We start from the raw sequence: 13,604 nt of genomic DNA on the forward strand, positions 1-13,604 counted from the left end.
ATCAAACTAGACATACCCAGTTCCTGCAACCGTTCTTCATAGGTTTTAGCCTCCAGCCCCCTAGAAAAAAGGAGGGGGGGAGCTCATTGTAAAGCTGAATCACAGGATCTACCCACGGTGGCGCAGTGGTGAGAGTGCAGTACTGCAGGCTCCTTCTGCTGACTGCCGGCTGACTGCAATTTGGCAGTTCGAATCTCACCAGGCTCCAGGTTGACTCAGCCTTCCATCCTTCCAAGGTTGGTAAAATGAGGACCCAGATTGTTGGGGGAAAGAGGCTGACTCTGTAAACCGCTTAGAGGAAGGCTGTAAAGCACCGTAAAGTGGTACATACGTCTAAGTGCTATTGCTGTTTTCCTTCCTTCCTTCCTTCCTTCCTTCCTTCCTTCCTTCCTTCTTTCCTTAATTCCTTCCTTCCTTCCTTCCTTCCTTCCTTCCTGCCTGCCTGCCTGCCTGCCTTCCTTCCTTCCTTCCTTCCTTCCTTCCTTCCTTCCTTCCTTCCTTCCTTCCTTTTTGCCAAGGTGGCGCAGTGGTTAGAATGGAGAATTGCAGGCTAATTCTGCCCACTGCCAACAGTTCGATCCTGACTGGCTCAAGGTTGACTCAGCCTTCCATCCTTCCGAGGTTGGTAAAATGAGGACCCAGATTGTTGGGGGAAAGAGGCTGATTCTGTAAACCACTTAGAGGAAGGCTGTAAAGCACCATAAAGCGGTATATACGTCTAAGTGCTATTGCTGTTTTCCTTCCTTCCTTCCTTCCTTCCTTCCTTCCTTCCTTCCTTCCTTCCTTCCTTCCTTCCTTCCTTCCTGCCATAGTGGCACAGTGGTTAGAATGCAGTATTGCAGGCTGACTCTGCCCACAGCCAGGAGTTCGATCTTCACCGGCTTAAGGTTGACTCGGCCTTCCATCCTTCCGAGGTGGGTCAAATGAGGACCCAAATCGTTGGGAGCAAGAGGCTGACTCTGTAAAAAAACCACTTAGAGAGGGCAATGAAGCTCTGCGAAGCGGTATATAAGTCTAAGCGCTGTTGCTATCTGCCTAGTGATATAGGGCAGCACAAGAGGAGAGCAGGGGATCTAGTTTCATGGCCCTGACCTGGAATTTTTTGGGCACCCAGGAGGGGAAACTGAGGTTAACGGTGTTGTAGAGATTAAAGAAGATGAAAAGAGCGCCAGTTACCTGCCTCCTTAGGCCTATTGCTCAACTCTGCCTTCCAGTATGTGGTGCTTACTACCTGAGTTGAACTTAAGAGTTGTTATGGCTATACTGGCTGAGTTGTAATCTGAGTTGACGAGAGTTGACGAGAGGAATTGTAATCCTCTTCAACCCCTTGGGGGGTTGGCCAAGTTAAAGAAGACTGCCTTGGTAGAGAGGAGGGTTGGTGGGTTTTTTCCCCCCCTCCTCCTTTTCTTTTTGAGAGCTTCTGCTTTGATGAGTAAAAACAGATGGGTTTTTTTTCACCCTCTATCTTCTCCCAACATCTGTTCCCGCCATCTTTCCATGATCATAATTAATTAATTAATTCCAACCATCTCGGGTATCTGACCCTGAACAGTTCGGATGAAATTAGACGATATGCTTGGATGCTTACAACCTTCAACCAAAGTTAAGATCCGGGCTAAAGAAAATACTTGAAGCTGTCTTCAGAAAGGGGACAACCGAAAAATATTGGCCAACCCTCATCTTTCCCTACCGAGGACTTGAAGAGGCTTTTCAAATTATTTTTTATGGAGACTGCTGGTCAGATTCTTTACTGGGATACAATTCTGATCGTCTTTTGACCTGCAACCTAGCATCACACCGGCCTGTCCAGATGATACTGGCTGGAGCTGGGGCTGATGTTTTGGGGAGCGCCATAACCGAGAGCAGATTGTGGCTGTTTGGCTCGGAGTCTCAATCCCGCCAGGCTTGAGTTACAGGGGTCCCTATACATGTAGGGCGAAGGGGCACCAGGCCCATACATGGAAGCCGAGTGCCCAGGAGGACTTGCCAAGCTGTTGAAGTTTTCCAGAGATGGGACCCCAGGCAGAGAAGCTCCGGCGGCTGCTGGGAACACATTCTGGGGTGCAAAAGAATTGAGGTTGATGGAGTTGAAGAGCTGGAAGCCTTTGCCGTGGATAGGGCTGCTGTGTAGCCCCTTGGGAGTCCAGGTGTTGTAGGCGTAGGTCGGGTAAAGGTCATCGTAAGGGTTTCCGGTCAAATTATTAAACTGTGACCCAAAGGCTCCTTTGCAAAGCTCCGTCTGCTGATGCCGTTCCTTTTTCCTCCACTTGGCTCTTCGGTTCTTGAACCAAACCTTGAAAGAAAAGAGACAGGTAAAGAGAGCGGAGAAAAAAACCAAGCACTCCGTTACGCGACATTGAGGAACGATGCCAAAAACTAGTCGTGTGTCACCATCACCATGTGACAGTCCTCCAGCGATTGCTCTTGTCCTCTTTAAAAAGAGAAGAAGAACGTAGACCCAAGAGGCAACTGGACTCTTCGGTTATTTTCTTTGAAGGCGTTTCGCTTCTCATCCAAGGAACTTCTTCAGCTCTGATTGGATGGTGGAGAATGGAAAGATCTGACATCCAGCCAGAGCTGAAGAAGCTTCTTGGATGAGAAGCGAAATGTCTTCAAAGCAAGTCCAGTTGCTGGATAAGATACTCGTGGGAACAGAGGAAAACTTAATTTAAAAATTTTATAATTTCTTGCTGTACATTGAATTGGAGGAGGAGCAAGTAAAAGAAACGATGATAGCCTGGGGTAGAAATTTTGGTTATCCAATTGAGTTTGAAAAGTGGCAACAACTATGGGAAAGGAACTATAAATTAACAATGTACACTGCATATAAGGAAAACCAATATAAAATGTTTTATAGATGGCATATGCCACTGGAGAAGTTAGCAAAAATGTTTAAAGATAAATCAGCTAAATGCTGGAAATGTCATCAAACACCAGGATCTTATTATCATAGGTGGTGGACTTGTTCTGAAGCAAAAAGTTAAAATAAAAATCTGGTTGGAAGAAATGATACAGAAACGTATTGAATTTAAACCAGAGTTGTTCCTATTGGGTATCTTTCCAGAAAAAAAATCAGTAAGGAAAATGTATACTTGACCATACATGTAATAACAGCTGCAAGAATTGTGTATGCTCAAAATTGGAAATGAGAGAAAATACCTCTGGAACAAGAAGTAATAAAAAAAAATTTTAGATTGTGCAGAAATGAATAGCTTAACTTTGATGATTAAGGACAAGGAAGAATCAGAATATTTTAAGACATGGAATCATTTTTATAGTTGGTTGGAAAAGAGATACAAATGATTGATACTATAATTATGTACAAATGATGATTATAATATTGAATTTAGAAATGAACTGTTAGAACGGTTTGGACGAAGATGAAGATAGAAGAAACTTATGGAAGATGGAGAAGAAGCCTAGAAGATAAAACCGAGATGTCACAGGGAAGGGAGGATTGATGTATTAAATGTTTGTTTGTTTTTAAAAAATAAAAAAAATACTCAAAAAAAAAAAAAGCAAGTCCAGTTGCCTCTTGAAAAAGCACTTTTGGGACAATCATAACCTGGATGACTGAGAAGCTCTGTAGACATCTCCAAAGAAGACAATCAAGGTAGCTGGGAAACTGCAGAGAGCATTCTTGAAAGGCCAATGTCAACCCTTAAGTGAGCCTGGCTGAGGCCATCTTGGAGGCTTCAGGGTTGCCACACAACGGTGGGAGGGGGGGAAATAGTTAGAGGGGGTTTTGTAGCCAAAACAATCAAGTTTTCCTGTGGGAACCAAGGACATTCTCACAGGTGGCTGGCCAGAGGAGGAGTGAAGTAACCAAGCAACCGGCCAGCACCTGGATTGGACAGCGTGACCAGTGACTTGGAGGAAAGGGGAAACTTTTACTTTTTAATTAGGTGAAAGCCGCGGGAACTTTCAGAGTCGGCTTTCACCAGTTGTGCCAATAGGATGCATCCAATAAATTTGAGGAATTTCCCTGCCTCCGAGTTCTGCTTTCTTTGGGTGCATTACTTGGAACGCTGACATCCAGCTCAGTGGTGAAATGTAAAATTTGTTACTAGCGGTTCTGTGGGCGTGGCTTGGTGGGGGGTAATGTGACTGGGTGGGCATGGCCAAACTTTTTTTTTTACTTTTAAAAGCATTTTTTCTACAACCTAAATAAATTAAACCTATAAACCTAAGCCTATATAAATAAAATAAAATAAATAAATAAATAAAGAAACCTCTTTGGCCAAAAAAATGCTTTTAAAAGTTAAAAAAAAAAGCCTCTGATGATCGCGCGACTCAGCTGAGATCGTCAGAGGCTTTTAAAAGAATTTTTTTCTGCAACCTCTTTGGCCGAAGAGGCTGTAGGGGGAAAAAAAAAAGCCTTTAAAACCCTCTGACGATCCCAGCTGAGTTGCCTGATCATCAGAGGCTTCTAAAAGCATTTTTTTTTTCTGCAACCTCTTAAGGTTGTAGAAAAAATGCTTTTAAAAGTAAAAAAAAAAAAAAAAGTTGGCCACACGCACCCAGTCACATTACCCCCCCACCAAGCCACGCCCCAAAATAAGCCACGCCCACAGAACCAGTGGAAGGATGCGAAACGGGAGTTAAAATATTTTTAAATTTTATTTTAAATCATTAAATTGAATTGTTAAATTGCCCCGCGGCGAGTTGGCCGTGGCCAATCGCCCCATTCCGACTAAGGACGCACCCTGCTAAAGACCACAGAGGACACACACACACACACACACACACACACCCATGGATCATCAAGGACACGAAAAAAGAAAAGGTGGATGGAATCAATCATGGCAGCAAAGAACGCACCATTAAGAGCCGCGGTGGCGCAGTGGTTAGAAAGCGGTACTGCAGGCTACTTCTGCTGACTACCGGCTGCCTGCAATTTGGCAGTTCGAATCTCACCAGGCTCAAGGTTGACTCAGCCTTCCATCCTTCCCAGGTGGGTCAAATGAGGACCCAGATTGTTGGGGGGGGGCAAGAGGCTGATTCTGTAAACCGCTTAGAGAGGGCTGTGAAGCTGTATATAAGTCTAAGTGCTATTGCTATTCCTTCCTTCCTTCCTTCCTTCCTTCTTTCCTTCCTTCCTTCCTTCCCTTCCTTCCTTCCTTCCTTCCTTCCTCCCTCCCTCCCTCCCTTCCTCCCTCCCTTCCTCTCTTATTCCCTTTCTCCTTCTCCTTCCTGGTACCACAGTGGCTAGAAGGCACAATTGCCAGCTGACTTTGCCCACTGCCAGGAGTTCGATCCTGATCGACTCAAGGTTGACTCAGCATTCCATCCTTCTGAGCTGGGTAAAATGAGGACCCAGATTGTTGGGGGCAAGAGGCTGACTCTGTAAACCGCTTAGAGAGGGCTGCAAAGCACTGTGAAGCAGTATATAAGTCTAAGTGCTATTGCTATCTTTAAGAGCCATGATTGTGCAGTGGTTAAAATTCTGCCCACTGCCAGCAGTTCAATCCTGACCGGCTCAAGGTTGACTCAGCCTTCCATCCTTCCAAGGTCGGCAAAATGAGGACCCAGATTGTTGGGGGGCCAAGAGGCTGACTCTGTAAACCACTTACAGAGGGCTGTAAAGTACTGTGAAGCGGTATATAAGTCTAAGTGCTAATGCTATTGTGTACAAGGCCCAAAGTATCTCCTACATTTTCATTTCATTTCATTTCACGTCATGTCTTAAGCCGCCCACTCTTTTGCAATTGTGGGTTGCTTACAGAGAATTACTAAAATTGAAAAAGACCACAACAATAAAAGACAGAAAGAGTAGTTTGAAGGTAAGTAGAGCAGCGACGGGGGGGAAACAGCTGTGCCACGCAATTTAGATTTGCTAGAAAGCTGCATTTCCTGCTTTCTAGCGAATATAAATCACGCGGCACAGCTGATCATTGGAAATACTGCTTCTGAGAAACCAGTAGGTTTTTTTTACTACCGGATTGCTGAACCGGTAGATATTATCAATACCGGTTTGCCCGAACTGGTGCGAACCGGTAAGATTTCACCACTGCAACAAGGGCAAACTACTTCCCAAAACACTGCCTAACAGACCACAGGGAGTAGTGTAGAAGTAGTGTATTCACCAGGAGTCAGTGCTGACTCTCAGATACCAAAAGGCAAAAAAAAAAAAAAAAAGATAATAACCCAGACTGTACCTAATGTGATTTCTTACAATCACAATTTTTTTAAAAAAATTGATTTATATGCCGCCCTTCTCCGGAGACTCAGGGCGGCTTACAATGTGTTAAGCAATAGCCTTCATACTTTTGTATATTTATACAAAGTCAGCTTATTGCCCCCACAAACTGGGTCCTCAATTTACCTACCTTAGAAAGGATGGAAGGCTGAGTCAACCTTGAGCCTGGTGGGATTCGATCTTACTTTAATTGCAGACAGCTGGTGTTAAATTACAGAGCTTTGTCTATTGAGCTATCCAGGCTCCACAATTGCTTTGTGTACTATCATTTTGGGCTGGACATCACCCCTTCAAAACCAGTCCATGTTTCACCCATAAAACAATTCAGGTTTTACTTGGAAATTTCCCGTGCCAGCTTTCAGGATAACCTGGAGAACTAGAGATCACTTCTGGGGATGGAGCTCCCATGGCCATAATTGAAATAAGAAATGTTTGACACATGAACAAAATAATAATAATAACAACCCCTTCTCAAAGACTGAAAAATAATTTAAATGTCTTGATCCTGCCCCGCAGGTTCTTATGAAATTCGTCTATGAACATATTTTCAACAAGGACATACATTCATTTTTCCCCCCCACAAACTAATACGATTGTTGGCCAAGCAGGGACAAAAATAGCCAGAGAAATAGTTTACCGTACTTTTCGGAGTATAAGACGCACTTTTCCTTCCCCCCATCAAAAGAAGGTGGAAATGTTGGTGCGTCTTATACTCCGACCTAACCCTAACCCTATCAGTGGTATTCAGCCGGTTCGTACCAGTTTGGGAGAACTGGTAGCAGAGAGATCCACCAGCCACGCCGTAAAGGCGTCCTATTTAGCTACGTTTTCGAGGCCGAGCGAATGCGTGGAAGGCACACATGCGAAGCGAGCATGCGCACACGCAGTGGACCAGTGGTAAGAATATGTGAAATCCACTGCTCAACCCTATCCTGGGAGACATATATTTACCGACATTTGCAAAATACATCTATGAATGCTTTCAGTTTGTCCCATTTTCCATGCTTTCCTACGGGAATGCGTGAACAATCGTAGGACGTGTGGGTTTTGTTTTTTTTTTAACAGAAAAGAAAATTAGAGTGGGGCAGCAACAGTGCTTAAGCCAGTCTGCAAACCTCAAATCCGACACGTCGTCCCATCGTTCTGCGGTGATTTAACCAAGTTTTCATTCCCATCTTTCGCCTTCTGCTGGCTTCCAGATGCACTGTCACTCAATTCCCCTCCACCCACCCCCCACCCCCAATGTCCAACCAGAATGTAGTCTCAACACAACTGGGATTGGAATGTCTGGGTAGAAAAGCAGAAGAGGAAAACAGGGCACTGCAAAAAAAGAAAAGCAGCTTCGGAGCAGAAGTGTGAGAAGGTTTTTAAGCCTACTAAATGTCGATGGAGATTCTCAGTCCTCCAGGTCATGGTTGTCCCAAAGATTTTTTCAAAAGGCAACTGGACTTTCTGGGTTTTCTCTGAAGACCTTTCGCTTCTCATCCAAGAAGCTTCTTCAGAGCTGACTGGATGGTGGGGAATGGAAGGAATTATACTCTTTGCAGATCGCTGCTCATTTGCATTGGCAACTGTAAGGCTTGTGGACTTTAATTCCCAGAATTTCTCAGCCAGCCACACTGGCTGGGGAATTCTGAGAGTTGAAGTCTGCAAGTTGCCAAGTCTGGAGACCCCTACTCTAAATCAAGCAATTCAACCTAGGTCTTAGATGAGCTGGAGAATTGCTTTGATGGGCTTTCAAGATTCTGCTAATGACCCTAAAGATCTCTCCTTTCCTTTGCGAGTTTGCAAACCTCACAAGGGTTGACAATTCCTGAAGAAGTTCGGGTATAACAGAGTTGGAAGGGACCTTGGAGGTCTTCTAGTCCAACCCCCTGCTCAGGCAGGAAACCCTACATCACTTCAGACAAATGGTTGTCCAACATCTTCTTAAAAACTTCCAATGTTGGAGCATTCACAACTTCTGGAGGCCAGTTGTTCCACTGGTTAATTGTTCCAACTGTCAGGAAATTTCTTCTTAGTTCTAGGTGGCTTCTCTCCTTGATTAGTTTCCACCCGTTGCTTCTTGTCCTGCCTTCAAGTGCTTTGGAGAATAGCTTGTCTCCCTCTTCTTTGGGGCAGCCCCTGAGATATTGGAAGACTGCTATCATGTCACACCTATTTCTCTTTAGCTCTAGGTTGATTCTCTCCTTGATCAGTTTCCATCCATTGTCATCTTCATGGATGAGAAGCTACTTGGGTGAGAAGCGAAATATCTTCAAAGAAAAACCAGAAAGTCCAGTTGCCTCTTGAAAAAAACATGATTGTCCTTTGGGATAACCATGATCTGGATGACTGAGAATCTCTATAGACATTTCCACCCATTGCTTCTTGTCCTGCCCTCAGGTGCTTTGGAGAATAGCTTGTCTCCCTCTTCTTTGGGGCAGCCCCTGAGATATTGGAAGACTGCTATCATGTCTCCCCTAGTCCTTCTCTTCATGAAACTAGACATACCCCATTCCTGCATCCATTTTTTTATATGTTTTGGCCTCCGGCCCCCTAATCCTCTTGGTTGCTCTTCTCTGCACTCTTTTTAAGATTGTGACGATCAAAACTCAATGCGGTATCCCAAGTGTGGTCTTACCAAGGCATTATAAAGTGAAATTAACACTTCAAAGAAGAGTAAGCCAAGAAACTCTGATCTTGCCAAGGATTGGCTTTCAGGCCACTCCCTTCTTCCATGATTCCTCCTTGGTGTGGCTGAGCTAATTTGAGGAACTGTTTCCCTTGTTTTCCTCCCCACCGTTGCCTCTTTCTCCAGGGACCCTCACCCTTATCCGTGGCTCCGTCAGATTGGTCCAGCCTGCTATCTCTTCCCTTGTGCTCATGTCCGGGTAGCGATTTCGCTGAAAAGTAGCCTCCAGCTCCTGCAGCTGCTGGCTGGTGAAATGGGTCCTGTGCCTACGAGGCTTCTTTTGACCCAGGCTCGCTTCCTCTTCACCGCTGGAATCAGAAGATTTGCCCCGAGAGGTCTCGCCATTTTCTCCTGAAGAGAAAGAGGAAAGGAGAACTTTGTCAGGGTTCCAAGGAATACACCCATAGCAAACAGAACTCCGAGGCAAGCAGTTTCCTCAAAGAACAAGTTTATTGGATATCTCGTATTGGCACAAGATGGTGAAAACCGACTCTGAAGGTTCCCGCAGTTTTCACCTAATTAAAAGTAAAAGTTCCCCCCCTTTTCCCCAAACAGTCACATGGTCCAATCAAGGAGCTTTCCAGTTGCTTGGAAGCTTCACTCCTCCTCTCTTCAGCCATCTGTGGGAATGTCCTTGGTTCTCAGGAGAAAGTATTGTGTTTTGGCTACAAAACCGCAGCTATCTCTATTATATGAGCCGCGGTGGCACAGTGGTTAGAGAGCAGTACTGCAGGCTTCTTCTGCTGATCACCGGCTGCCAGCAGTTCGGCAGATCGAATCTCACCAGGCTCAAGGTTGACTCGGCCTTCCACCCTTCCGAGGTGGGTCAAATAAGGACCCAGACTGTTGGGGGCAAGAAGCTGACTCTGTAAACCACTTAGAGAAGGCTGGAAAGCATTGTAAAGCGGTATATAAGTCTAAGGGCTATTGCTATTTTCCTTCCTTCCCTCCTCAGTGGTTAGAACGCAGGATTGCAGGCAAACTCTGCCCACTGCCAGGAGTTCGATCCTGACTGGCTCAAGGTTGGCTTAGCCTTCCATCCTTCCCTTCAAGATTTTCGGGAGGACGCTTATTTTAGCACATGCGCTCAAAAGCCCGATTGGGCTTATTATCAGGGGATGTCTTATTTTTGGGGAAACAGGGTACACAGGCATTTTCTTCTGCTGAATGCTGAAAATTATCAAAATGGAGCTCAAGAACATCAGGCAGCTCTGGGCTGTGTCTATTCTTCCCCGAAATGAAGAATATCCTGGAAGTTTCACAGACACAAAGGAATCTAGCCAGCCCAGCTTTAAAGATCTCCAGGAACGGTGAGATTTGGCAAAACTGCTCGAATCTTGCAATTCATATTGAAGCGTTCGCCCCTTTCTCATTGAGGAGGAAGTCTACCACAGGTCCTTCCAATACTCTGAATGCAGGGTGAACTTCCCTTCCTTTTCTTCCATAGGAACACTTCTTGACCCTGTTGGCCCCCCAAAACGACATACATTGGAACCTCGTTTTACACTTTGAGCATATGCTGGGTGAAGGGAAGCATTTCCCCTTTCACTTGCGTTTTAAAACATTGTTAATTTTATGGTGGCAGATAGATGGGATCAAGGAATGATGGGATCAAGGGAACGGGCTCGACTTGTTTGACCCGCTGGGGCAGCGTCAGCGTTGGTCATACACTACGGAAGACGGGACGGGATTTCCCAGCGAGCCTTGGACTCTTTAGTCAGATTTGACTTACCATAAATACAGGATACCAGTTTATTCACCTGAAGGGAGGTTGCCCATCCTCAAAAGCAGCCCCCTCCCATGTCAATGGTTTGCAAGATCCCCAAACCAACCTGCATTTCCCCCCAAAACTCCATGCCTTACCACTACTTTCCACGCCGGATGTTCCCGAGAGAGTTTGTGGCTGTATGGCCTTTGCGTTTCCATCCGAGGCTTCCAACAACGTTGACATAATTCCACAAAGATGCAGAAACCAAAGCCCTCGTTCCAGTTTGGAGTAGAGGAGATCAGAAGAAGGTTGCTTCGTGTGCCACCACGTTGCAAAGGATCTTCTTCCCGGTGGAAAGTCCTGGGGTTTGACTGATGGGAAAAGGCTCAAGAGGGAGGGAAAAAAATACGGCAGTAATCTTGAAGAACTCGCTTTTAGAAAAGAAGAAATGATCCAGACTAGAAAAATCCCTTTCTCAGGAGATGTTGAGATGTTTTTCAGTTCTAAAGTCCCCAGCAAGGAGGTCCTCTTCACACCACCATTTTTCAAGAGGTCCACTTCCCTCCACCAGATCTACATCAAGATCTGGCTGTAGGGTGTCCTTCTACCAAAGACGCTGGCAAAGACGTCCTAAGGGTCTCTTTCGCTCTGGAAGTCTGACTTCTTTTCCCCTTTCCCCTCTCCCATCCTCTCTCCCTCGCATGTTTATTTCCCTTTCCCAGGGCCGATGGGTTTTTTGGTTTGGCAGGAAGGAGGGGTGTGGATCTCTGTGTGTGTATGTGTGTCAAATATCAGGGACAGCTGAGTGCAGGCTAACCAGGTGCCAATCAGCCATGGTCTCCCCAAGCAGGCTGGGGAAGTTGGACTGAAGTGGGGATGGATGGAAGGATGGCAGCTGAGAGGCCACGGTTTTGTTCAGCCTGCTCCGGAGACGAGGCTAAAAATGCATATTTCAGCACCAGTTGTTTCTGGGATGGTGTGTTTGTGTTTGTGTGTACATTTCCTGAGAGTCAAGAGCCCTTCTTACAAGGTCAGATCTGAAAGTCTCTCTGATCCAGAACTGGAGACTACTGGATCCCAATCAGGGGTGAAATCCAGCAGGTTCTGAAGAACCGGTTGCGGAAATTTTGAGTAGTTCGGAGAACCGGCAAATACCACCTCTGAAATGGAGATTTTGCAATATCTTTACCCTGGAGTGGGGTAGGAATGGGGATTTTGCAGCATCCTTCCCCTGCCATGCCCACTAAGCCATGCCCACAGAACCAGTAGGGAAAAATTTTTGAATTTCACCTCTGATCCCAATTAGAAATCTTCCTTTTTGGATTCTCTCAGGGTAGCGCCAGAGGAGATACCTAGTACAGGCAATCCTCAATTTGCAGCCATTTTGGGTAAATTAGCAGCCATTTCTCTAAACGGAAACGACTGGGGAAAAAAAAGTGACTTTTACAACCATGAAACAAGACGATGATCTTCAAGATGTTCAGAGCTGTTCCTGAAGGCAAGGCAGGAAAAAGTGAGATTAAACTGGAAGGAGATAAATTTCAGAAATTACTACATGGGGTATCCCAAGGGTGCTTTTTCAAAAGCCAGCTGGACTTTTTCCTTGAAGACGTTTCGCTTCTCGAAACGTCTCCAAGGGAAACCCAAGAAGGTTGAGTCAAGGTTGACTCAGCCTTCCATCCTTCCGAGGTAGGTAAAATGAGGACCCGGATTGTGGGGGCAATAAGCTGACTTTGTATAAAAAAGAACACCGCTTTGAGGGGGGGAGCGAAAGCCCTACTAAGGAGGTATATACAAAAAGTATGAAGGCTATTGCTTAACGCATTGTAAGTCTCTGGAGAAAGGGCGGCATACAAATCAAACCAATAAATTGAACCAATAAATAAATAAATAAGAATGTCCAGTTGCCTTCTGAAAAGGCACCCTTGGGGTTCAACCACAACCTGGATGAGACTCTCCATAGACATTTTGGCTAGATGGGTAGCCATGGGATGCTCAGGACGTTTTCTTGGGTCGCTTTTGTCCAGGCTGAGCATTCCGGACTGCTGGCTGACGGATGGCCGGAGAAACAGGTGGGAGACGCCAGCCCTCTCGTTGGCTAATTAGGCCTTGAAAGATGGGATGGGGTGGCTGCTTCGGAGCCATCTCGAGGACAAGGTCAGGTTTCCATGTTTCCTTTCGGGGGAAGAATTGAAGAAGCCAAGGCACGCTTCAGATTTGCTTTCCCGTCTCCTGGGTTCTCAAGACAAGATGCCGGCCACTCGGGAATCCTAATCTTCACTCCAGGCAGCTGCAAGTTTTTGAGAACTTTCAACTCGCAGCCGGTGAAGAGTGGAGAGACCGTTTCTGGAGAAAAAGGAAGATGTAATCAGATGTGAACATGCCTATGGTCCAGGGGTGAAATCCAGCAGGTTCTGATAGGTTCTGGTGAACTGGTAGCGGAAATTTTGAGTAGTTTGGTGAACCGGCAAATACCACCTCTGGCTGGCCCCAGAGTGGGGAGGGAATGAAGATTTTGCAGTATCCTTCCCCCAGGAGTGGTGAGGGAATGGAGATTTTGCAGTATCCTTCCCCTGAAGTAGGGTGGGAATGGGGATTTTTCAGTATCTTATTTATCTATCTATCTATCTATCTATCTATCTATCTATCTATCTATCTATCTATCTATCTATTGAATTTATATTCCGCCCTTCTCCCTGAAGGGACTCAGGGTGGTGAACAGCCGAAAATTAAAATAACATACAATATAAAAGTTAAGATAACTAAAAATAAATTAATCTTTCCCCTGCCATGCCCATCAAGCCTTTGAAAAATCAGTTGTCATTTTTATACTCTAAATTTACATACCATGCATTTTTTTTTAAAAAAAGTTTTCTTTCTCCCTTTTTTTTTTTGGCTATCTCCTCTTATACACACACACATACACAATTTGAGTTGTTTAGTTTTAGCTTCTTCTTAAGAAAAGAGGAGAGAGGCACACATGTTCCATGTGTCCTTCTGCATTTTTTTGGCTTGGTCCCATT

General features: G+C 45.3%; 1 protein-coding gene across 1 annotated transcript; it reads right to left on the reverse strand.

The window, feature by feature from the left end:
- Positions 1–1,705: 1,705 nt before the first annotated feature.
- LOC117673307 (pituitary homeobox 3-like) lies at positions 1,706–11,314 on the reverse strand. Its single transcript, XM_034430615.2, has 3 exons — positions 10,737–11,314; positions 9,010–9,224; positions 1,706–2,293 (listed from the first exon to the last, which is right to left on the reverse strand). The coding sequence occupies exons 1-3, from the start codon at positions 10,822–10,824 to the stop codon at positions 1,793–1,795; spliced, it is 804 nt and encodes a 267-aa protein (XP_034286506.2). The 5' UTR covers positions 10,825–11,314; the 3' UTR covers positions 1,706–1,792.
- Between the last annotated feature and the right edge of the window lie 2,290 nt (positions 11,315–13,604).

This window comes from Pantherophis guttatus, chromosome 9 (genome assembly GCF_059756535.1).
Source record: "Pantherophis guttatus breed Tessera chromosome 9, ASM5975653v1, whole genome shotgun sequence".
NCBI classification, from domain to species: Eukaryota; Metazoa; Chordata; class Lepidosauria; order Squamata; family Colubridae; genus Pantherophis; species Pantherophis guttatus.